This window comes from Prosopis cineraria, unplaced genomic scaffold (genome assembly GCF_029017545.1).
Source record: "Prosopis cineraria cultivar Desert tree isolate PC_DT_omini unplaced genomic scaffold, ASM2901754v1 PC2, whole genome shotgun sequence".
NCBI lineage: Eukaryota > Viridiplantae > Streptophyta > Magnoliopsida > Fabales > Fabaceae > Prosopis > Prosopis cineraria.
In genome coordinates this window covers 5686645-5712070 of record NW_026555333.1, presented here as the reverse complement: position 1 = coordinate 5712070, position 25426 = coordinate 5686645, and the positions used below count along the sequence as shown (strand labels likewise).

At 33.4% G+C, this 25426-nt stretch overlaps 3 protein-coding genes and 1 long non-coding RNA gene across 9 annotated transcripts; 2 read left to right on the top strand and 2 right to left on the bottom strand.

Annotated features, from left to right (window-relative positions):
• Positions 1–2653: 2653 nt before the first annotated feature.
• Positions 2654–3844, bottom strand: LOC129298755 (uncharacterized). 2 transcript variants are annotated; one of them, XR_008590420.1, is made up of 2 exons: positions 3285–3844; positions 2654–3114 (listed from the first exon to the last, which is right to left on the bottom strand). XR_008590420.1 is itself a non-coding variant. In XM_054937191.1 (2 exons), the coding sequence occupies exons 1-2, from the start codon at positions 3401–3403 to the stop codon at positions 2824–2826; spliced, it is 396 nt and encodes a 131-aa protein (XP_054793166.1). In that variant the 5' UTR covers positions 3404–3844; the 3' UTR covers positions 2657–2823. The 2 variants fall into 2 exon arrangements, 1 of the variants encoding a protein (XP_054793166.1); XM_054937191.1 differs by having other exon boundaries at positions 2657–3114; positions 3299–3844.
• A 1607-nt stretch (positions 3845–5451) lies between these two features.
• LOC129303564 (uncharacterized) lies at positions 5452–9360 on the top strand. The gene is made up of 5 exons (XR_008591510.1): positions 5452–5851; positions 6279–6416; positions 8325–8399; positions 8512–8593; positions 8708–9360. It is a non-coding gene; the product is annotated as an uncharacterized LOC129303564 (long non-coding RNA).
• Positions 9361–13128: 3768 nt separating this feature from the next.
• On the top strand, positions 13129–15833 carry LOC129301996 (amino acid permease 6-like). Its single transcript, XM_054940652.1, has 4 exons — positions 13129–13323; positions 13561–13681; positions 14782–15053; positions 15151–15833. Exons 1-4 carry the CDS (start codon positions 13129–13131, stop codon positions 15598–15600), a joined length of 1038 nt encoding a protein of 345 aa, XP_054796627.1. The 3' UTR covers positions 15601–15833.
• A 232-nt stretch (positions 15834–16065) lies between these two features.
• Positions 16066–23940, bottom strand: LOC129303563 (nuclear poly(A) polymerase 4-like). Of its 5 annotated transcripts, XM_054942952.1 has the most exons (13): positions 23312–23940; positions 23157–23234; positions 22149–22256; positions 20323–20385; positions 20064–20225; positions 19451–19564; positions 19292–19354; positions 18874–19203; positions 18626–18790; positions 17808–18512; positions 17623–17721; positions 16730–16809; positions 16066–16654 (listed from the first exon to the last, which is right to left on the bottom strand). In XM_054942952.1, the coding sequence occupies exons 1-12, from the start codon at positions 23444–23446 to the stop codon at positions 16777–16779; spliced, it is 2055 nt and encodes a 684-aa protein (XP_054798927.1). In that variant the 5' UTR covers positions 23447–23940; the 3' UTR covers positions 16066–16654; positions 16730–16776. The 5 variants fall into 5 exon arrangements, 3 of the variants coding, with proteins under 3 accessions (XP_054798927.1, XP_054798926.1, XP_054798930.1); XR_008591508.1 differs by having other exon boundaries at positions 16066–16980; positions 17402–17721; positions 23312–23939; XR_008591509.1 differs by having other exon boundaries at positions 16066–16809; positions 17402–17721; positions 23312–23939.
• Between the last annotated feature and the right edge of the window lie 1486 nt (positions 23941–25426).

The following is a 25426-nucleotide window of genomic DNA, read 5'->3' as shown; positions in this document are numbered from 1 at the left end:
TCAGAGAAGATAAATTTTATATTAACATTGTAACACACCTTATGTACGTTCTTTCCCAAACAAAATATTACTTGAGTAATGCATTTCATTTGTCACTATATATAAAATATTTTTAATTAATTTTTGTATATCAATAAACATTTATTATTTAATTGAAAACTCATAAAATCATAGCATTTTTTTAATTTTTCCCCTAATAAATGTATCAATTAAACATTATGGTGATGAGTAAAGCACATAATTAATATCTCTTTCATTTTTCAAGATAAGAATAAAATTATTTATTTATTTAAAATTATTATGACATTTTTTATATTTAAGAATAAAATAAGCTTTTAAAAAATAAATTTTATATACAGATAAAAAAAGCACAATTGAAGACCATTATAGTCATGGGTCATTATAACAAGCCATTTTGATAAGCCAAGCAGCATCATGCCTTGTACATGATGCATGGGGCACTAAAAATGAGGGTAAAAAGGTAAGTAAAAATTATAAAATTGAAATGGAATAAGTTCATTCTTTCAGAGGAATATATTCCATATGAAAGGTTGACCTTGTCAAAAGGAAGAAAACAATATAAATATCTGCTTATCATCATGTATAACTTATTTTTTTATTATTTATAAATATTTTTTTATTAAAAGTAATCTTATTTAAAACACAGTTGATACTAATCAGTTTGTTTTCTATTTTTAAAAATTATTTTTTTAAAATAAAAAAAAATTTAAATTTGTTCGGATAAGTGTTGTTCATTTAGTTGTTTCCAAAATTATTTTCATTTTTTATTTTTAAAAATAAAAAAATAAGAATAAATTTAAGTTATTTTTATTTTATCATTCTTATTTTTATAATACACTATATTTGATTATTAAAAATTATAATTATTTTGGTCAATTTTATCATTAATTACCATCGTTAACTGCTTATAATCATTACTGTCAATTCATTTTTAAATTCTAAAATTATTTTTTAATTGACATAACCAAATAGATTTTCATTTTATTTTGTTTAAAAAATAATTTTAAAAACTATATTACAAAATAATTTTTAAAATAAAAAAAATAGAAACAAAATAAACTTTAGACATATGCATCTCTCCTAGTAGAGATTCAAACATTAATTTACCATATTATGAGATATTAAACTCTTTCACTAGATCCAATCTGTTGGTATATAGAACTTAATTTGATAATTAATTTCAAACGTGTCCAACCCTTGTATGTTGGTGAAAACGCAATTTTGATAATTAATTAATAAGGTAGATCCATTTTGTGTCATGTAATGCTTTTAAATCTTTTTTTTTTTTTAAGGGCGCTTGAAAGAGGCCTAGTAAAAGCCCTTCTACAAGCAGCTAAGGCCCACGAAAAGCAAACCAGCCAGAACGTTCTTGTTTAATTACGAATTACCATCACAATGTATTGTTTTTTATTATTATTTATAAATCATTTTTAACATATTTTTTATTAAAATTAAATATATTTTATTTTGTAATATGTAATAGAGGAAAAAATTCATGATAAAGAATAAATATAATAATAATGCAAATTTTAATTTTTTAAAAGTTTTTAATTTAATCTTTTAAATTTAATTTCTATCATTTTAATTTTTAATATTTGTTTCAGTTATTGCGTTAGTCTCCTAGATTTGGCAAGACTTTCGAACTGCCGATAGCTTTCTAATGGCACTTTGATTCCAGGTCATAATGAAAAGAAAATTGCACGGCAAATTTGCCCTTAAAAGAAAAGCTGACAAGCAAAGTAAGTTACTGATGTGGAATATAAAAGTGAATTAATTAATATACATAAGCTAAATTTTCGAGTCCAAAACTGCTAATGCGTTATTCATTTTATTATAATTCTTAATTTAATTTACGTGGATTCTTTTTCTAAGTGTGTTTATTAATGTACATAAGCCAAATCTTCTAATCCTAATTACTAATGTGTTATTCAATTTACTATTTTATAATTCTTAATTTAATCTACATGAATTTTTTCCTAAATATGTTTTTTTTTTCCTTGTCCGAGTCCGTTTTCTTGCTTCTCACATTATTAATATACTCTCTCCGTCTTTGAATAGAGAAAAATTTCAACCAATTCATATAGTTTTATAAAATTAGTTAATCATAATAGTTATGCCTAAAATTAAAGTGTTTGAAATAAAATATCTTTGTAATTAATATTTACTTTTTTCCCTCTAATTTAATAATATTATCTATTTATGAGTGACAGTGTGAGAAAAATATTATTAATACTTATTAAAATTTATAATTTTGATTTATAATAAAAAATGAAAAAAACACATGGTAGTTTTTCTCATCCCTAAAAAAGTAATAGTACATGACTGCTCCATCATTATTTTGTTAGCCATGTTAACATAATTTAAAAATATTAAAAAAATTTAAAGATCACTTAGATAAATTTATGAAATGTTAAAGATTGAAATAATAAATTGAATTTTAAAGACTAAATCAATAACTCCTTTAAATATAAGGGATTAAAAATTATATTATCTAATCAAATTTCATGCCTAATGAATAAGGCTAAAAAAACATAAAAAATGTGTATTTAAGGACCTTCTAAGAGACTTATTTATAATTAAGAATGGAATGATATAGAAATTGTTCTATAAGATTAAGGAACTTAAATGAAATTATATTATATTATGAAAATATTAAACTATCCTTGATATTAAAAAAAAAAAAATCCACCCGACAGTCGCCGACCCGGAGGATCAACTGAGAACAATTCTCATGAACAATGAGCGGAATGCACCCATCCATTACTCTCTAGAATCCCCAAAGAACCATCATACGAGGGAGATTTACATGGAAATTTCTGGATCTAAGCATCGAAATCTACCATCATCACTTATTTCACAATCATCGTTTTCTCCAAGCCTGGTCCATCTTCTACACCAAACATCCCTGGTCGAGTCAGAAGCTTTACAAGTCTGAAATTCTCGTAAATCAACACTGCTTGCGATGAACCTGACTGGGATGTTTTGAAGCACTCGATCGTATACAAATTTCCAAGGGGTGAATTTGAGACCTTCGAAGTGCTTGTAAAGCAGAATGATGGTCAGATTGTACAGACCCTCGAAATTTGGATGAACCTGAAACGAGATGGAGTAAGTAACCATTGTCGAAATCTCTCACCACAGGCCGAGATTTCCACCGTTCTCTTGAAATATCAGTTTCAACATAATATGACCAACAGATTCAGGAAAAGCAAGGAAAGCGTATCAAATACGATTAAGGCCAAAACGAGTTAGGTGGACTTAACCTGAGAGAGACCACCTTGCTCAACGAGGAAGGGTCGGACCCTGACGCGATCGCCTTCTCGAATGTTTTTCTCACGGCACCGAGAGGGTTAACCAGAAAATCGTACGCCGGACCTGCCATTTCTGAGTTCTGGGTCTTCTAGGGTCATCCCCACTTAAGCAACGAGGATTTCCAGACTCATCCAATGCTTGGAAAGTAAATTCATGAACTTCACCAGTTGAAGCTCTATCTCTTTCCCGTTATCCAAACCAGGAACAGCAATTTGTATGGTGTAAGAATCTCTTCAAGTTTGTCCCTTAGGAGCTAGCCATCGAACTAGAAGATTTGAAGTCAAGTTGGGTTCTAATCCAGGAAAAATCCAACCAGGGCTTTGCTGAACCACATTCTGGATTGGCTTCTTATCAATTATTTCAGACACCAAGGTCGAATTCTAGAGACGAACAGGTTCATCGGGAACCAAAAAAAAAAAAAAATTGATCAGGAGTGTTTTAGTCTTTTTGCGACATAATCTAACTTCATCCTGTATAGCAATTTCAGAATCATTCGATTTTTGGATGCGATTTTCTTTATTTAAAAAAAAAAAACAGTCTGTTTGCTTTATTATTGGATATGGAGTATATATATGTACATGCAGCTCAAATCTTGATCATTAAACGGATCCATTCTTTTCTTTTTTTTTTTTGCCTATTTATTTTATTAATGAAATACAGCAACTCCTAGGTTTGACTTTTTACACCGTGCTATTTCCAACAGAAATGCGCCACTCTCATTTATTCCTGATCTCGCTTCCCTGTAGTCGTCACATACTCATTCTTGTTGCAAAATCACGATTCATCAATCGCTTTTACGAGCAATAAATTCCACACCTCATCTAAATTTTAAATACCGAGTGCTTACACATAATTTTAAATTTAAGCAGAGTAGATTATTTAACCAGAAACACGATTTAAGATGTCAATTATCACCGATCTATCACGTTCTATGTACTCTTAATAAAATGATTAATTAATTGAAAGAATTATGTTGTTTTTTGAGATTTAAAAGTTTGCAATGTTGGTCCTTTGTCAAGTTATAGTGAAAGTTAGTAATATCTCAAAATCCAAGACAATCAAAAACTTCAATTTATTTAATAAGAAGTTCATATCTTTTTATGTAATTGTATTATTAACGATGCGAACTTTACATTAACCACTGAATTAAATAACTATTTTTAAATTAGTATTATTCAAAAAAGAATATTGCACCACAAAATATACAGCATCATCTCTAAAATAAAAGGAAAACACATTATTAATTATCGTTACTTGGTTAAAACAAGTTGCCCTTTGACTCCCTTGTCATGCTAGCTAGTTATGAATGTAAAAGCAATGTGAGTGCGGGCCTCTGTTTAAGAAGTAATATAAGGAGCTGAAAGCCTGGAACCATTGAGATGGACGTAGCTTGTCAGTACTTAATTTGCGAGTATCGATCAAGGTGCGTTCTCCTTCTCTGGCTCTTCCTCCTCGCGATATACATAATTCCGTTGATTTTTTTTTTAAAAAAAATATTTATTGATCTGGGATTAAGTAATAATAATATATACATATATATATATATATATATATATAATTAAGATGTTGAATTGTGAATGATCATCAGAGCAATATATAATCGAGAGGAGGATATAGCAGAGAATGGAGGTGGAATCTGGAGCTCTTTATTGTTTGGCTGATGATGATGGCAGACCCTTCAAGAACCGGTCGGCTTTCTCCCAACTCTTTCTTTCCCTTCCTTCCCTTGCCATCATCATCTTCTTGCTCTTTTACACACAGACAAACGCACACACGATTAATAATTAGATCAGAAACATCACTTTCACTAATCATAGCTGCGTCGTGTGGAAATGCATCTGAACTCGCTTTGCAATGATAATAATGGAATGGAGTTCACAAACTCAAATCCCTGTCAAATAAAATATTTAGTATTCTCAAGATATTTAAGGATATCAACTTTAAACTCTTATTCATCCTGTCACGTTTTTTTTTTTCGGGCCCACATTCATCTGGTAACGTTTTGATTCTTCTAAAATGATAATTGTCGAAACATTGATGTTTTTATTAGAGAATCAATCTTGATAACAAATCTATTCCAGGCAAGCCGCTCCTAAAACACAGCTCCAGACACTAAACATTGTTCATCAGCTCTATGAACAGTACCTAGCTTTAGCTACAGTGTCAGCTTCACACCATCAACGCACGGCTGAGGGGAGGTTTAATTAATACATGGATCTGGGAGAAGAGTTTTTACAAGACTTCCTTGCCTATTTTGTACGGCATTATCATCATTTTTCAGAGGGCAATAGCACTCGGCTTTTGACTTCTCCTACAAGCCTAATCGCTCAACCACACAAAACCAGACTCATTTGTTTTCCTACCCATTTGCTTTGTCTCGGCATCCTCACTTCTCCTATAAGCTCAATCACTCAACTCACATTTGAGGAAAGGTTCTCTAATTCTTCCGACTCCAACCACTGCTTCTGCCAAGCCACAGATCCTCTGATTCCTCTGACCACCTCTTCCTTTACTGTAGGTATGGGCTCTCATCTTTCCTTCTACATCTCATCCCATTACTTTGCTGTGGACATGACGGGAAATTGAAGTCGGCAATAGAAATTTAGTTACACCATAGACAAGCCAGAAAATGATTGTCTATTTTTTCTTGCCTTTTGTGTTTCAAAAAACGGTCGTCACTCATAAGGAAAATCCTTAATCTCTCCCATTTTCTTCCTGGGCTGCTTCAATTTTTCTACACTTTCAGCCAATATACATGCTTTATGTATTTTAAAGATATATATTATCTTAAAGAGCTGAAAGGCATCATCTTGATTGTTTGAATCTATGGAACAACTTGTGAACTTCATCATCTAGCCACCAAGATATCAAATCTTAACCATTTATTATATTCCCCGCGTCTGGCTTTCTAACTATCAAAATGTCATTTTTACATTATTCTGCAGGGATCAAGGATTGATGTTGAATTATGGTGAAGAGAAGGAGAAATGATACGTATTCTTTTAGAAGAAAGAGACAGAATAATCAACCTCAAACTATAGGAGTTGCTGCCATTGGCATTGCTAGAGCAAGGAACCAAAGAGGTCATCTCGGTCTCTCTTCACTCCCTTTTGTTGTATTTATGCTCAAGTATCGATGTCATTAGCCATTTTTATTTCCTAATAAGATTTTGACAGTATTTTATGTTGAAAGGATTGGTAGGTAGATTGAGGATTTTCCTTTATTTTGAATTATATGCCAATCACTTTACATGCCAATGGTTTAAAATGTATCATTTAAACTTTTATAACATGTTCTTTTACCATCAAACCACTGTTTGCTATTTTCTTAAATATAAGTAATAGAATAATTGAGGATTTAAATTTGTCATGACATATATTGACTTTGCTTAGGATAAATATGAAGCCAGATCACCATCCTCTTTCCTAAATAATTAAAAAGGTTTGCCTCTACATAATTAAAATAGTTGAGAAATTGACCCATCATTTTAATTGTCTGTTATGTTTCTTTATCTTTATCACCAATCCTCTCCATGAGCTCAGTAATGCAAAAGGAATAATTAAGCTCAACAACAGCGACCTAGAACTAATGAAGATGGGATTGGTGGTGCTTAATATGTTTAAAGCATCGACTACCTGCAGACCCACAAGCACGGCGGTGATGAAGAAGAAGAATAACAACTGAACTAACACTGAGCTCAATTATCCTAAGCATTTAAACTTTTATAATATGTTCTTTTACCATTAAACCATTGTCTGCTATTTTCTTAAATATAAGTAACAGAATAATCGAGGATTTAAATTTGTCATGACATATATTGACTTTGCTTAGGATAAATATGAAGCCAAATCACCATCCTCTTTCCTAAATAATTAAAAAGGTTTGCTTCTACATAATTAAAATAGTTGAGAAACTTACCCATCAATTTAATTGTCTGTTATGTTTCTTTATCTTTATCACCAATCCTCTCCATAAGCTCAGTGATACAGAAGGAATAATTGAGCTCAATAACGGTGACCTAGAACTAATGAAGATGGGATTGGTGGTGCTTAATATGTTTAAAGCATTGACTCCCTGCAGACCCACAAGCACGGTGGTGATGATGAAGAAGAATAACAACTGAACTAACACCACATGGAGTAAGAACATGTTCAAAGGATTCTTTTATTTTCTTTTTCTTTCTCTTTTAACTTTTTTTTGGCTTAATCATTAGTTATTTACCCTATTTTTTCTTCTTCAATCGTCTATTTATTTGTGTGGTAGCTACTCTGTGTGTGGGGGGGAAGAAGCTAGAACATGGATTTCAAATGTACTTAAAAAGCATATAAGTCTACAGGATTACTTTTGTGATTTTGTTATTTATAGATTATGAATAATCTTTTGATTGACCGATATAAGTCTACAGGATTAGCTTTACACCTATGGCTACTCAATTTATTGATAAAGGTTTCATATTTATTAAGTATGATAGGACATGGTTGTTAGGATATAGAGTATGAAAGGACACTTTGAGCATTGTGCACTGAAGTATGAAATGTGCTTGCTGTTTTTCATCAGTCCCTATATCATATATAATCTGATGGAATATAAGACATTAAGGTTTTATACTTTATCTATCAGTTATTTTCTATTACACAATAGTATTTTCCTTTTGGCTCTTAAAAAACTATCGTTGTGTCTATTACTTACTTCCACTGACAATCTCATTGCACACATCCTCATAATAGTACTTTCCTTCTGACACGTGACCAATTCATTAGTAATAGTTTGAATTTGAATTTCAAATTGAGTAGCCACCATGGCATCATTAGAATCTTGTCTTCACCCTCAAATATCACAGCTCTATTTTATTAGCTTTGCTTGAATTGTCCTTGTCCTTTCTTCTCTTCATTTTTTTATTCTGATTTCTAACTTCTTTTTATTAGTTTAACACTTGATTTGTTGTATGGAGCATCAGATGGCTTCTTATAAATGATTTCTCTCCCTTTCAGGTTGAGATTAGTGCTGGATATCCACAATCTTTGGAAGTAGTAGACTGAACGGAGTTAAAGATGAAGAGAAAGAATGTTTGTAGTTAATTTATGGTTTCTTGCCCTTATTAAAACAGTTGAGTTTTATAAATCATAATGTGTGGTTCCTTATTCTATCTGTATATTTCATTGTGTCCATCAATTGTAGGAGGGTTCAGATGATCTTTCCATAAAGAGCTCAGATCTTTTTGTACTTGAGGGATTTGTTATTCAACTAGAGTCCAGCCAAAGTAAGTTAGAGTATTACCATCTAACATTTATATTTATTATATTGAATTTTCTCCCTTATATCTTGATTGTTTTTTTAAGTTATTGTTTTTGAACATGTTTTTGTTTTTATACAGAGAAGTGCAATGTACTAGCAGGGGCATCTCACCAGTAGATTTCGAGCTGCCTTCTGTCATTATTTAAATTGAAACTAATGTATGCTTACAACTGGCGATATATATATATATATATATATATTATATATCCATTGATAGGATGTCTTTTTAAAGGATGGCGATATGGAAGGACACCTTGAGCATTGTGCAATGAAATCTGTAACCTATGCATTGATTTTTTGCTTTTCCTATATCATAAATAATATGATAGCATGCAATATATTAAGGTTACATAGTTTATCCATCAGTTAGTTTCTATTGCACAATAATATTTTTCTGTTTGCTTTTTAAAAAAGGTCCCATCAGCCTGTTTTGCCCTCTTTCATGGTTCGTATTTGATACACAGGACTTAACTCATTACATTGTATCAATGGATGGGCTGATCTCACATGTTCTCTTGCCTATTTTGACCAGGACATGCTTCAAATTACACTGATATTCTTGCATGTTCCTACCTCGATTCCATTGATGCATTGCTGGATTTGTTTTCTTCTCTCAGTTTGTTCTTTCCAATATTTATCTGTTGTTTTGATTGGCATCATGACTCGTGACACAAAAGTTCCTCTTCAACTTTGTTTGGTGATATAAATAGGCAAGTTGCTTTTTGTAAGCCATGAAAGAAAAAATGAGAAAGACTAAAAGGATGCTGTGTGAGTATGGTGGCTATGCTATTCCCTGTTACATTAATATTTTTTTTATTCCTATAAATAAATTAGCTTGAGCAAGTTTCTAGGATGAGTTAGTCACAAGCCTTTACAGAGTTGTTTTATAGTATTCTAGATTTTACAATTTAGTTGTTTATCTTCGGAGAATAATTTATTCTATGAATAATGGTTTTGTACATGTATTTTTCCTTGAGCCAAATTCACTTCCATATGTATGATATACTTATTTTCTTGGATGGAAGCGTTGGGCAAGAACCCCCTTGCCTCTACTTATATATTATTTTATTACTTTTATTTATGGGCCAAGTTAGGTAAGATTATATTGGTGGCAAAGTTATATTGTGCATTATGCATGTTATTCGTACTAGAAGTTTATGTGGGAATCAAATTGTTTGAAATATAAATTAATAATTAGCTATTTAGTTCAATTTTACTCATTTAGATGTCAAATACTATCAATATAATGCACAAAGAAATCTCTCATTACCTCTGCCCTTACAATTTTTTTTTTAAACTTTTAAGGTACAAATGTGTGATTTTTTGTAATTGTTTTTGAGTTAATTATATAGTGAAGAATGACATCCTTATTAAACATTTTTTTTCCAAATACAATAGTTTTATCTAGGTAATACTTCATTTATCTTTTTTAACCATGTGTTACCTATTATGGTGTAATTGTCTGGACTATATACTATCATTATTTAAATTTATATGTGTGTATCATATAATATCATGAGAGTCAAAAGATCAACCTGTAGTTAGTAGTATTATAATATAATTATATGTGTGTCATAATAAAGTAATATTATAATATAGCCATATGTGTGTTTAGCCAACCCATGGCACATGGTGATATATATTACTCCCTTCATTCCAAATTATAAGACACTTTTAGAGAAGGTTTAGCATTTTCAAACATCAGACACTTTGATAAAAATAAGATGTTATTAATAACATTTTTTTAATGTTATCCTTACCATATATTCTCTTTTTTCAATGTTCTTTTATCAATGGAGTATTAAATGAAGGGTATTTTTAAAAATTTATATTTTTATCTTAAAAAAGTAAAGTTGTAAAGTGTATTTAATAAACTTTATTGATACATGAGATTTTATCTAAAAATATCTTATAATTTAAGTAGAGGGAGTATATGTTAAGGATTAGCCAACTTGTGCAACACGATTGTATGAATGATATTCATCTTTTACACAATTTCAAATTTAAGTTGGCATTTCATTTTTTCTATGCAAAACTGCAAATGGTTAATTTTTTTTTTTTTTACTTTGTATTTTGAGCTACATATATAGCAAACTTTGTTAACAAATGCTCAACTTCCTTATCAAGCTTTTTTTTTTTTCCAGCATATAATAACTATTGTTAAGTTATACGTTATTTTCTTTTTGATTAAGTACTACACATTATGGCTTTTTTTTTTTTTTGACTTCTAATATCATTACTTGAATTTACATTTTATTGAATTTGCCAACCAGTGCAACGCATGGGGCTGTGTCTAGTGTGTGTGTGTATGTGTGTATATATATATATGTTACCTCTCATTCATGTTAATCATTTTTATATGTAAAACATTACTGTGGACGAATCACGTAAATTTTTTAAAGTTAAATTTCCTTCTCATAAATGAATGATTCACGAGTACAATTTTTTTCTTAAAAAAAAGTCTATTAAAAATTATTTGTTAAGCCCTATATTTATAAATATCACTTTTCTTGTGAGATTTCTATAATTTTATGTAAGACTCGCAGTCTCCCAACTATAATATTATTAACACGATTTTAAGAGTAAAATCAATTTCAAAAAACTAACATATTAAATGGGATAAATTCTTACACTTTTAATAAGACACACTTTTTTGGTAGGACATCTTGATGAATAATTGATAACACACATATTTTTCTTACTTCACTCATTCTCAAACTACTAAAATTCAAAAAGTTGTGCATTCCTTTTATTGTTTTCCTATGTTATTGGATTATCTTAATTCCCATTTTAAACTTTTACACCTGTGTACATGTCTTTAACTTTTTCTATCTTTTTTTTTTTTAAATTTTACCCCTAACCTATTCATTTTTTAATAAAAAATAGAGACACACAACCATATATACATGTAAATATGTCTATGCTAGATTTAAACCCGAGATATTTTACTAGTAAAGGGGTAGCACTGTTGTTAGAATAATTGCCGTCGACAATCTCTATCTTTATCTCTTTCTCTACCAACTCTAAATTAAAGTATTTTCCCACTTTTATTAGTTTATTTGAACGTTTGAAATTCATTAACTTCTCAGGTTACTCTTAAATTGTACATTATTCTTTGGATACTCTAAAATCGCCCTTCTTCTTTTATACCATGACAATTTTTTTTTTTTAATCAACGACGAGACAACTTTATGCTGTATTTTACATGTCGATAAAAATAAAGTAGAGGTGCTCGAAAGAGTTTTCAACAAATAAAAGATATATATGAAAGATCATTTTTGTCGTATAAGTAGAAAAAAAAAATTAGCAGTGCATACTGTGTATCTGTGTATGAGCAAATTAAAATATATGCATTTTTTATTACAAAATGTATCTTTTCAGACATGCCAAGACCATTTCATTTGAGAGAATCCAGAACTTGATAAATAACAGCTATATTGCGAAAAGGGCAAAAAATAACAACTATAAAATATAAATGACACTGTTTGGCATAATGGAAGCGCTTTATTTTTTATTTTTTTTTATCTTTTTAGGGAAACAAACTATTCAAGAACAAGGTTTTTCTTTACTTTTCTATAAGCTTGAACAACTTTTCAAACAAATGGTAGTATAAACTATTTTTCAGTCATTTCAAAAACAGCATATTTTTTTGCCAATTAATTAGTAAAGCAAAAGCATGAATTGACAACTTCTATTTCGATGTATGACTTGAAGCAACTTTTTCTCTTCTTCTTCTACTTCTTTTCAAAAGATGCCTTCATTTAAAATTGCTATTGACATATTTATTCTCCATCCTTGCTCCTCCTCGGCCTCCTCCATCATTCTCATTTTCACACTCAAGCTGCTCATATGTACATAAATTTTTCTTTTTTATTTATTATAGATATGTAGTTAAGGTTATTTCTTGATACATTTTATATGTTCACTATGATTTTATGTTGTACACTTCTAAAGTAGACATTTGAAACTTAATTGAAAGCAGCTGTAATAATTATTTAAAATATTTAATATATTCAAAACAATATTAATTATTGTACATATCATTTTTTAGTACTATATGTAAAAATAGGCCTTGAAATATTTCTGCTCAAGATAATAATATTTAACAAAGACATTTATGAAATAATTTTTTCGAGCACAAATAATTTATCTCTGATAGCATACCTTTCATGAAAATAGTTAAGAGACAACAATAACTCAAAAACATAACAAAATTCATGATTCACGATTCAAATGCTTGATTGCGTTGACCCACAGACACATTTGATCACACAGGGCAATATTACAAGTGAGGTAATGGCAGATAATATAAAATCAAACTCAAGTTTAAAACAGAGTATTAGAAGTAGAAATTTTCTAGCAATCTATCAAAGTATCAATCCACATGCATATAGTGGGTGAGGTGATTGATCATTACGACAAACAGGGACGGAATGGACAGCGACGGCACATATAATAACGGCGGCGGTGGGGGCCGGCGTGCCGTCACTGGCTTGGGCCATGGCTCAGTTGGGATGGCTCATTGGCCTAACCATTATCTTTGCCTTCGCCGGCGTCAACCTCTACACTACCAACCTCCTCGCCGACTCCTACCGATCACCTGATCCCGTCACCGACAAGAGGAATTACTCTTACATGGAGACTGTCAAAAACATTCTTAGGCGGGAAACAATATTGTTTCTCTGGGATCGTTCAGTATGGCAACCTCGCTGCCTTTGCCATTGGCTACACAATCACTACTTTTATAGGCGTCGTGTGAGTCTACACTCTCTTGAGCATTTTCACCACTTGACTGAGGTTATGAATTGAATGGATAGATATTTCCTTCAGGGCAATACGCAAAAATCAATTGCTACCATTACATGATAGAGGAAGAATCGTGCCGTTATTTGAATAATCCGTGCATGATAGGGTTTGGAATTGTTGAAATAGTTTTGTCCCAAATCCTCAATTTCCACAAGCTCTCTTGGCTCTCTCTCTATCATTGCAGCTGTAACGTCTGTTGGGTATGCATCTATCAGTGTAGGCCTCTCTCTTGCGACCATCATTCAAGGTTTGCCTCCCCATTTTATTTGTTTCAAAATAAAAAGCATAGGCTGATGATTTGTATCCATAGAGAGAATGAGAATGGATTGAATCAGGGAGAGGAGGCAAAACATCCTTCACTGGAAGTAGGAGTGTTCATAAGATGAGACCGGACTAGAACACCCCTATCTCGTGTCCTATTCTTGGAAAAAAAAAGACTCGAACTGAATTTTTATCTCATAATTCGTCTCGTCCAGAAAGTCATCCTATCCCATTAGAAGTCGGGACAAGATTGAGACGTCTCACCTTCCCGATAAATATGATAATGTTGGAGAAACATTTAGATAATAATATTTATTAAAATTTTAAATTATATAATTTATTAAATTTAAAATCAAAACAGTACAAATACATAAATCACAACAATTTAAAGTCAATTATTGAATTACATTAATCACAACTACACATTATGATAGCAATTATAAGTAATTTTTAGACTATAAAAGTAGTAACAACAGGCAAGTAAAGTATAACATTAAATCATTGTTCTTCTATTTTAGTTGAGATGTGCTAAGCTAATTACTCTTTTGAAAATAAAGCAATAACTACGATATAAATAAAATTTATTAAATAGATAGATATAAGAATAAATTATATTATATAATATAAAGAAAGATATCACCATATTTACTCTATGTCATTAAAATTATTAATATAAAAAACTTTAATTTTATATAAGAGATGCAAGTATTGAAATTATAATTGATATGTTTAATATAAGTATAAATTATATTAATATAATTAATATATTTAATATATATTTTTAAAATAAACAATAATATATATAATATTCAAAACAAGATGTTCTCATGATAATCCTGTATTCCGTCTTGACTGTTTTCAGGCTGGGATGAGACTTGGCCCCATATAATTGAAATAATATCAGGTCAATCAAAATGAGTATAAGTTAAACAACCCTAATTAGAAGCAATCTAGATCAAACTCCAGCACATGGAGCGTGGAACATGCTCGTTTCTCTGGGAAATGTTGCACTTGCTAGCACTCACTCTCAACTTATCATCGACATTGAGGTAGTGTTAGTATCTCAGTGTAAAATCGAGTTTTGAGTTGAATATATTATCTGTTACCTTAAGGTTTGTGGCACGAAACAGGACACTTTGAAGTCATCACCACCAGAAAATGAAACGATGAAGGCGGCAAACAGGAATGGGATAGACACAATGACAATCATGTTCCTCCTGTATGCATGCTCTGGACGCGCTGCGTTTGGGCCACACACTCCTGGCAGCATCCTCATGGCCTCTGGATTTCACGAGCCCTTCTGGCTAGTCGACTTGGCCAACGTCTTGATCGTGGTCCATCTGGCCGGAGTATATCAGGTTCGTAACCTTGCTCTCTTCCCATGTCATGTTTTTATTTGAAAAACCAAACGCTCGATCCTCGTATTGTTATTGTCGAACCATCACGACTGGACAGGTAATCACCCCACCCATTTTCCGAGTGGTGGAAACCATGGCTGGGCAGAAATGGCCTAACTCAGGGTTTGTGACGAAGGAATACAGGGTGGACATCGGGAAAAAGAAGTTGAGCATGAACATGTTGAGGCTGGTTTGGAGGATCACATTTGTGGTGGTGCTGACAGTACTAGGCATGGCAATGCCATTTTTCAATGACATGCTTGCAGTTCCTGGAGCCATTGGGTTCTGGCCCTCCGTCATCTATTTTCCAATGAAGATGACCATTGCCAGACAGAAAATTCAGCAACGATCCCTCAAGTGGTTTGGACTTCAAACACTCGACTTATTTTGCTTCCTTGTGTCATTGGCTGCAGCAAGTGCCGCTATTCATGGAATAAATCAAGCTCTGGGCAGATTCAAACCATTTATGCACAAGGAGTGGTTTGCTTGCGTTTCTGACTACGTCTGAGATTAAAAGAAGGGAGAGACTTCAACATATTTCTGACTATTTTATGTGTGTGTGTGTGTGTGTGTGTATAGAGGGAGAATGAAAATAATCTGCTGTTCAACTTGAACACAAAATGCATGCAGGAAAAAGAAAATGAGCTAGATTCATGCTCGAGACGTAAATCTTGAAGCAGCAAACCGGTGAAGCTCCGTTTTGTTGTACATTGACGCGAGGTAAAGGCACCGATTAATGAATTACGTCGATAAAAGAAAATTCCGAATTTACTTCTACTTAATTAGAAAGATAATCAATACTCCAAATTTTAACCTATTCTTGGAAATTGGAGATAATGGTAACTAGGAAAAAGCTAAATAATACTCCTTTTTTCCTGTAAAGTGATTAATATACAAGGCTGCTAATTTGTTCCAAAAGTAAACCAAAACATAGAACCAGAGGGTGTAAACTAAAATTAAGGGCAAACAGAAGAAAATGAAAAGGCCAGATGGTGCTATCCCTTTAAAGGAGAGCAAAGATTGGTGAAAAATACAGCAACATTTTACAAGATTGTTATTCACTTAATTGAAAACCGGCTCTGTACATGGCCAAGAGCAAAATGATAATCCCGACCCCCTAAATGTGACTTGGACTTTAATCCAGTGCCTTTCCCACTGATTTCCTGTCGTCCTCTTTCTAATTCACATTGACGTAATGACTTTTTGGATACATTTACACGATGCATCAACCATATCACACCAATCAAACCAAGTTCCGACCCTAACAAATCAATGAACACCACAACAAAACAAGTCAGTGCTTTGAACATGAAACCGAGTTTCATGGTTTAAAGGATGAGACATTTTGTGCAACTCCGTCACGCTTCTCATCTATGTACAAAAATGATCATCACAGCTCCCTCCCCTAAAGCCCAATATCTTACACCATCACACTGTTCAAACTTCACATGCACCCTTCCAACCACACTCGGGGCTACAACAACCCAAACTCAGCATAAGGCGGCAGACTTAAACCATTCTCCTCCCATACATCCATCATGTGACTCCTTGAGACTCATTTCCTACAAAAAGACACAAAAACCAAACAGGACAGTATGAAGATATACTAATTCACACTGAAGAGTTCAAAAACATGCCTTGCCACTAGCTTCTGCAAAGTTTCTGCCTTCGCTCCACCTCGTGGTTATACAACACTTCTGATTCTGGGATCTGGTGGCTATACACAACAGGAAAACAATAGAAAGCATAAGATTTGGATCACCATGCATGCAAAAATCTTTATTAAAAAAAAAAAACAGAGAAAATGAAACAAAAAGTCAGGTCTTGTCTCTGAGCCCTCTATATACAAAACAAATCAGGTTGGCTAGCACGTATAGTGGTGCAGGACCTGCAACCACATATTCACGAGTCAGAAAATCATCTATGGAAAAGTCAATGACCATGAAATTGATAATAACAGGGTAACTCAGAGGGAATATACACGTAAAAACTATAGGACATAGTTTAAAGACCCAACGAGAAAAGGGGAAAAAATAATAGGAACAGGCCAAACCGAGTGGTCACAATGTATTTTATCAAATGAAAATACATATAACCAAATTATTAGATTTGTTCCAAAAACAGGATTTATAACCATATGAGACTTGTTTCAGACAAAGAATTCTCATTTTTTCTGAAAAGCCATTCAAATTAAAATTGCAGCATTTGTTATTTGTTCTTTGTTATTAAAACAAAAAAGGGTGAAAAATCTAAGAATTTAGAAGATCATCGTCACTAAGGGCAATGAAAGAGAGTAGAAGTTTCAAAACCTTGATTCTTCAGCCATTCTGTTTTGAAATACGGTATTCCCATCTAAACAATCACTCTTCAAAATGGAATCTGGGCCTGCCACTTAAACATCACCCTGCAAAGATCCCTGACCCTCACTGTCTCCCAGACTCAGCTATCCCACTGCCTGAGTTATCCCACAGCCATCCACAATAGTCCCTAATCCATAATCCATAATATGCCTTCAAATGAAGAAACTCACCTCGTAGTTGAGGTTCTGGGTGCTGGCACTTGACACATAGTTGGCACGTTCCAAACAATCTAAATCATGATCCCGATCCTTGTCCTCATTTATACCATTCTGAAATCGACCAACTTCTAAATAAGGAAATTCACGTCACAAAAACGACTCCCAAAGAGATTTCTCCACTGGTTCAGCACGCATACCTCATTCTGAACTTCAGGGCTTTCTGATTGCATCTTATCAAGTTTGGAATCAACTATACGTGTTCCATTTCTCTCTGTGAGACTGCCTAGATTAATGGTTCCACCTCCTAGGTGTCTCCCAGGTGACTTAATTTCCAAATTTCCATCTTCATCCTTGTTTACTGAACTGTCTATTTTAGACCCTTCAATTAAATCAATACTCATCTGAGAAATACCACCTGATCTACTATTACTACACTTAGGGAAAGCAGAATCCAACCTCTGGGGACTAATAGAGGCTTGCTTCTCTCGTTTTACTGGCTTCACATCTGTTTCAGTATCATTTTTCCTCTTGATGCACCTTTCAACAGACTCAGAGTAGCACTTTGTGGCATCCCTGCTTGCTTTTTCAGCCAAATGATTCAGATGCCTTGACATTCGAATACGCTTATAACCATCCGGAAAAACAAATGCAGGGAGCTGCTTTCGACGAACATGAGAAACATAAATTTCCATTCCTGGTTTCCAATACATAAACATGTTTATCTCTTGCCTAAATTCATCAACTGTTCCACGTATATCAAATTGCTGTCCTTCTTGATCTCTTATTCCCTCTTTTCTTTGCAAGCCCATGAAAAATGCACAATGTGGACCAGGCTTGGATGTGTCAGTACACTCATGTGGATTAGGATGACACTGCAACATCCCATTGGTGTCCCTCTCTATCTGCTAAGTTGCATAGTTCTAAGATTACCTATCAATAATAAATAAAGAAAATATATGGACTAAATCCAGTGAAGGGTCTCATATCAGATTACGACATGACTTTACCAGTTTACCTTCAGGGTGAGCAGCCTCAACCGGGATTCTACCCAGCCCTTCCATGCTAGCAAATCATCAGCATCTGCTGCAATTATGTCAACTTGCAAGTAGTTTTTGTACGCCTCAAAAAAAGAATACAGTTCAAAAAGAGCACTCCACTCGGCTTTGTTAAGCTCTATTTCCTAACAACAGAAAATAACATCATGTGTATCAATCAAATTGAAGTGCCTAGCATATTAATGAAAATTTGACATATTCCACTCACCTCACATATCTTGTTGCCAAACTGGAACTGATCCATCATAACACGAAGCGTGCTTGCAGAGACATTGTAGCTGGAATTCATGCAAGGATATGCGGGGGTAATTATTGGCATATGATGAAACCTGTCCCGGGGATTCCTACGAGGATCCCATATGGCGAAGCCCAGATCATTCTCTTCTATAGAGCATAGCATCACAGGGTTTGGCCACCGCCATTGTGTATATACTCTGAAAAACCGAGAAACCAACATGCTAGGAATTGCATTAGGATAAAGCTGGCAAACTCGAGCAACTAGAAGAGCCCAATTCACACCGCCAAGAAATCCAATAACCTGAAGATAACAAAAGAAGATTATGGAGAAAGAATGACAGAACTTAATGGCATTGATGATGAAAAATTTTGAAGGTCCTGGATCTTACATTTGAATAAACACCACGCCTTTTAGCCCAATGCTTCAAACATCTCAGGGTGGTTCGGAAGTTCTAACATCATCATGTGTTAAAGGACTATAAAATTAATAAACTCTAGAATCATAAAATAAAATGTATCTTTCCTAAAGTACTGGAGATCTATATTACCTCAACGTTTGGAACAAGTTTAAGAATTTGATCTGCCACTCGGCAGCCATTAAGACTTCTAACAGTAGGTTCATCAACATGATACAGCACAGACACACTAGAAATATCCAAGTCCTGTTGACAACAGTGTTTGAAAACCATAAAGAATGGAAGGCAAGATTATACAGTAGATTCCAAGGACTGATAAAGAGTAAATGGAAGAAAGCTAAGGTCGAGTTTAAATGTGCGTCTCTCTTGGAAAAATACAAAACTAAAGGGACTAAGGATGCACACTGCCCACATGCATACCAAAAAAATAAATTGACAATCCAATTTAGTTCAAATAATTGATCTCCCTCAATTAAATACATTAATATCTGCAGTGAAAACATGCAATTAGCAAACTTACAAGTGACAAAGTACATACAGGATACTTAACGAAAAGGAACGGACACAGTGAATATTAAGATTTTCTAGGGAGATACCATTCACAACTCTCTAACTGATTCACCAGATCTTAGGGCAGGCCCCAAACTCTAAGGAACGAGGATGCTACTTTTGTTTGAGGTAGAAACTATTATCATGAAAACCCATGAAATATTGAACCCTTGATAAATAAGGAATTGGAACTTACTTCTGGAACAACCAAAAGAGATATACCAGCATAAAGCAAATCAATAGATATACTCTGGAACTTGAACTTCATTACTGGTACATGAGCATCGGCAACTGGTTGAAGTTCAGTGATTTCTTCCATATCAGCAAGGATGTCATGCAAAATGATAAAAAAGTCTTCCTGTGAAAGATGCATATGAGATAAAACTATACAAGGACGCTGTATTATTACGTATATTTTATCACGATCAGTAAAGTAACCAGCTACTGTGTGTCACCTCTCGATTTACATAGGAAGGGCCAACACAAAGGGTGTCTATGTCAGCTCCAGGTCCATGTACCTGTAAAACAGTAGAACATCGCTACATTTCCAAATAGACAAGAATGCTATACAATAAAACAGAACAACATCTTTGGCCCTTATTCTATGTGCGACTCTGTTTCTATAGGAACATATATTTTAAAAAGGGTGGTCCGGAGATCCACTGATATTTGAATGCTGTATTCTTGAAGAACGAAAAGCAAGACAATTCTGATTTAAGAGTAGTAAAGATATGTCTAGTGACTTAAGAGTCACCAGTCTTGCTGAGAACAACTGAAGCATGACAGTAAATTACAACATAATACCCTCACAATAAATATATATATATATATATTCTTACCTAATTTCTAGAGTGTAAAATAAGATTTACTCAAATTTCAAAGTATAAGAGAAGTAGTACCCTGTATTAATTAATTAATAATAGAATGATTGGAGTTGTGCAATTTTGTTTTTTAATAGGGCAGACATTCTTGTAGTGCAGCAAACGTTATTAAATGAAATAGTTTGTCAGCTTTGATTTTTTTTTTTCAATGAATAAATAAATAAAAGGTTGCCAAAATAATGGCTGCCACCATTCTCAGATGGAAGGAAAAAGGATTCTTTTCTATCCATTTTTGTAAGGAATTAGGCCCCATTTCCTTTTCTGCATCCTGTTTATCGTACAAGTGCCAGAATTCATTTCCTTCATATAAGCATGTGAATTGAGGATAATTATTCTGTCTAATCTATGCAAAATTCATGGTACACTTGATATCGTTTTTTATATTTTCTTTTTTTTTTTAACTTTTTAAAGGGTAAGAATATCATATCTCCATCATTCCTTGTCACTACTACCATAATTTTATCCAACAAAACATAGAATTGAAATAACATCCCATTCCTTTCTATATTCCATTTACATTCACATTCTCTTTCCATTTTGACATCAACAACACTGTGCACCATATGGCCCTTCAGTTTTTGTCAACATTATGGGAAAAGCAAGCCTTTTCACGCACAAAAATTGATATATATACAGTATTTATTATACATCTGTTATCATTATTTATAGAAGAAGGATATGTGAAGTGAAAAGAAGAGAAACAAATCTTTACTAGATAATATGAGCAAGGATCTTAACTCAAAAAACTAATTAAGCCAAGAGAATATCCAATTACAAGAATGCAAATGTATTTTCTGACCATCAGATTGACAACTAGCAACTATTTATAGACCTTGCAACAGAAATTAAAATAAACACAATCATATAAAAACATAAATGCTACAACATACAATGTGGGTATGCAAGATGGGCTTCATGCTTCCAATCCTGCATCATAGGTCATGGATGGCATATAAATTCTGTCCACCTCTTACTATCTCTGCTAAGTTCCCCCATATCCCTCAACTACCCAAATAAATAAATGACCAGATGTGCTGTGATAATGGGACTCCTATCAATGACTAAACAACCATCCTTGTCTATTACCTTTTTTCCCCATCCAAGGGCACAAGAAAAAATGCTCATCCACAAAACCGCTTCTTTCATTCAAGTCCCTTTTCTATTCCATTACATTACACATATCAGAAAAGAAGTGGCGACCAAACAGAGTTCCACGCATGTAAGACATTATAATGAATTAAATCAAGACATAATGGCTTTGACCTTTTATGCACAGGAAATTTCAGTAAGAATTTCCCTGGCAGAAAGTAAAAGAACTAGCAAGTGTCCTCATATACAATTTTACGAACCACATGCATTATAACGAATCCAGCAAAAGGAAAAAATTATAGCATGCTCACCCCAAGTCGATAAGAACCAAACGTGAAAATGACAGCATTTGCATCCTCCACCATCTGGTCTGCATAGCCTCGCTGGCGGGTCAGCTGCTTCACCCAGCTTTTTACAATCTGCATCCCATGTCAACCATGTCACTAAAATAAGTTATATTTGATAACAGTGAAACAATGGTTATTCCCCTATGCCATATATAACACCATCGACTAAAACAGAGTATAGTACCACCTAAAACAATTTCCATCCACATACGAAGTAATAGAACATCCTGAAGTAATTTTCTTCAACATATACAATATGCTAGAGAACATCAAAGCCAAGTTTGACATGCAAATACCACGACTGCATGAGTAAACAGGGTCTGCCGCGTGCATAAGCCCAAGGTGCAAGGTGCATTGATTTTGCCTTGGTCTTGCAATGCATGACAAAAACCATTTTACTATTAAAGATTCAATAATTCCTGTATCTGCTGAAACCAACCCATAGCAGGTGGCACATGATGCATTTCGGGAATGCCATCACAATAAAAGGCATTCAGCAGCGTTGGTTCGTCATATGCAAAAGAAAAAAAAATGAAGCAACCATGGCGGCCTGGGGAAAGCAGCTCATGGAATCGCTGATCAAGATAAGAGAACATATCCAGATGATAGGCAGCCAGCAATTTACAATCTTCGACATAGAACCGTCTTGTGACACTGAGAGCACAAAGATATGAATTATTACGTAAACATTTGTGCGTAGCTAAAAATCAACCGCGGAAAAAGATGATGGAACAGGCTATTCTCTTGTTTCAATAATAATATCCTTAAAGCTGAGATGACAATGCATTTGCCGCATTGAAGCAGACATACAATTTAAACTCAAAATTATAGCTGCAAAATTATGAGTTACCCACCATGCTAAATGAAGGTGCTTCAAAAAGAAATCAATCATGCTAAGAGGGTCCTGCCACTAAATCAAGAAGATAACACTAACAGAGAAACGAACAGAATAAAAGACCATAAAAGCATTACCCGATCAAGGCGGCATAAAACTTCCTCTCTCTTTGCAGCTTCTTCTTTGCTCTCATGAAGCCCGGCATCGACCAGAAACTGATAAAAGAAAAAAGTAAATCTTATTGTTTTCCGAGAACAGAAATAATATTTATCGAGTGATGCTCGGAAAATACCTTCTCCAATTGCATGTTACGATGAATATCAGCCTCGGTGGGGCCGGCCAGAGAGATGGGTTTCGTGATCCCATACTTATACGCTTGTTGAGTAGGCGGCATCGATGAAACATTCGAATTCTGGGGACTCACCATTTCAGTACCCACCCAAGGAAGTGGTCGGGGCACTCAAGACCTGGATTTGAAGAAAGCTAATACCTAGTCTTACTCGCATGATTGCAGAAGACGACTGTGAGAGGCTAGAAACTCGCAGATCCTCCACATCTATGAACTGAATACTCGCACTTTCGGATTAGTTTCAAACAGATAGGTCTGCGAAGGGTTGCGACAGAGGAAAGGCGATGAAGAGAAAAAGACGTCGATAAATAGTGGCAAAAATTAAAGCTTTTTGGTGCGATTGAAACAGGTCAAACGCGCGACGATGCAGAGCAAGGAGCGGAAGATCACAATTGAAGTTGCTAGCGGATCAAAGGAAGAGCAGTCGGTGGGGTGAGAAAGGCGGCGAAGAACACACAATAGGAAAGATCCCGAATGGGAAAGACGGGGTGGACTGAGGAAGTTTCGGGTTTCGTGGGTTACGGGAGCTTATGGAGGCCTAATATCTTCCTTGATCATGAGAGAGCCTTGCTCTACTTCTAAAAAATAATTCTTTCTAGCTAACTATTGTATTCTAATTTCTAATGCTATCTATATTCTAACTAGATTTCAAGCACACGGGACAGTTTTTATTTTCTAATCTAAAGACAAAGAATTGAATATTTTTGTTGATACAGAAATTTTCTTCATTTTCAAATGTAGAAATTAAAAACCATGAGTCTAGCCGGGACAATTTTGAAGTTACAGTTTTCACTTCGAAATGTAAAAATATTATACTACTTTATATGGGAGAATGATTGTTTCGTTAATTTATGAAAAAGAATTACCTGGCTCAACATTCTAGAATGCTTCTCCGCAAACAACATTTGTGATTCTTGAGCTTAGCTTCCATTTTGTGCCGTGGATGAGAACCTTTAATCCTTGTATCTTTTTGACTCTAGACACCGCAACATGCGATTGATCATGAGTAAATATGGGTTGTAGTAAGTATAAACCAACATTAGCCAAAGACAAGGCTATCAAATTCATGAGTTTAAGCAAACTCATAATGTTAACATGAGCTTATGTCATAAACTCATAAAAGTCTACCTTTAATAACAAATATTATTAAAATAAATAATAATATATTCAAAATATAATAATTCAAGAATAAATTTTACCTAAATATAATCCAAATTATAATAATTAAAAACAAGTACACACACATATATCAAAATTCATAATTCTCAATATAAAATTAACAATGAAGTTTTTAAGCAAAGTCATTTAACCTAAATACTCATAAAAAAAGTCATTTAACTTAAACAATGATAAAACATGTTAATTTATATTCAACAAAGATCTTCAAATAATCTTCTATGATCTTCTCCATCATCTTCAAATTCTTTATCAACATCATCATCTCCATCTATATCACCAACATTGTGATTATGACTATTAATGTTTAAGTCAACATTTAAATCAACTCTAATATGATCATCAAACTCTATCAACGGCTCGTGCATAGAATTATTAATATTCTCATGATTTCCAATTGATTGCAAAACCTCATCACCCTTCTCCATGTGCTAAATATCTTTATTTATTCTCCCTTTTATTATCCATCTATCGTTTGAATGAATATCATCAAAGTCATAGACATAAGATCTTCTATTATCCTTTCTTTTTAATTTCAAATTGCACATCACAAATGCTAAATCATTCATCTTTTTGTATGCAAGCGATTTCTTTTTTTAATGTGAATATGCAAAAAAAAAAAACAAACAAATAACTTCACCAATATTCTAATATTATAACAACATAAATGATATTTTTAAATTTATAACCTACGTCTCAAAAGCACTCCAATTACTTTCACATCTTGAAGAGCTACAACATAAACTGAGAATGTGAATTGCAATTTTTTTAAGTTCAGGGCAACCATCTCCATAAGAATCCCACCATTCTTCGAAGGCATTTTTGTTCTTAAAGCATGTGCACTATCACGTCCAAACATGGCTCTTGTATAATGGAAGTCAT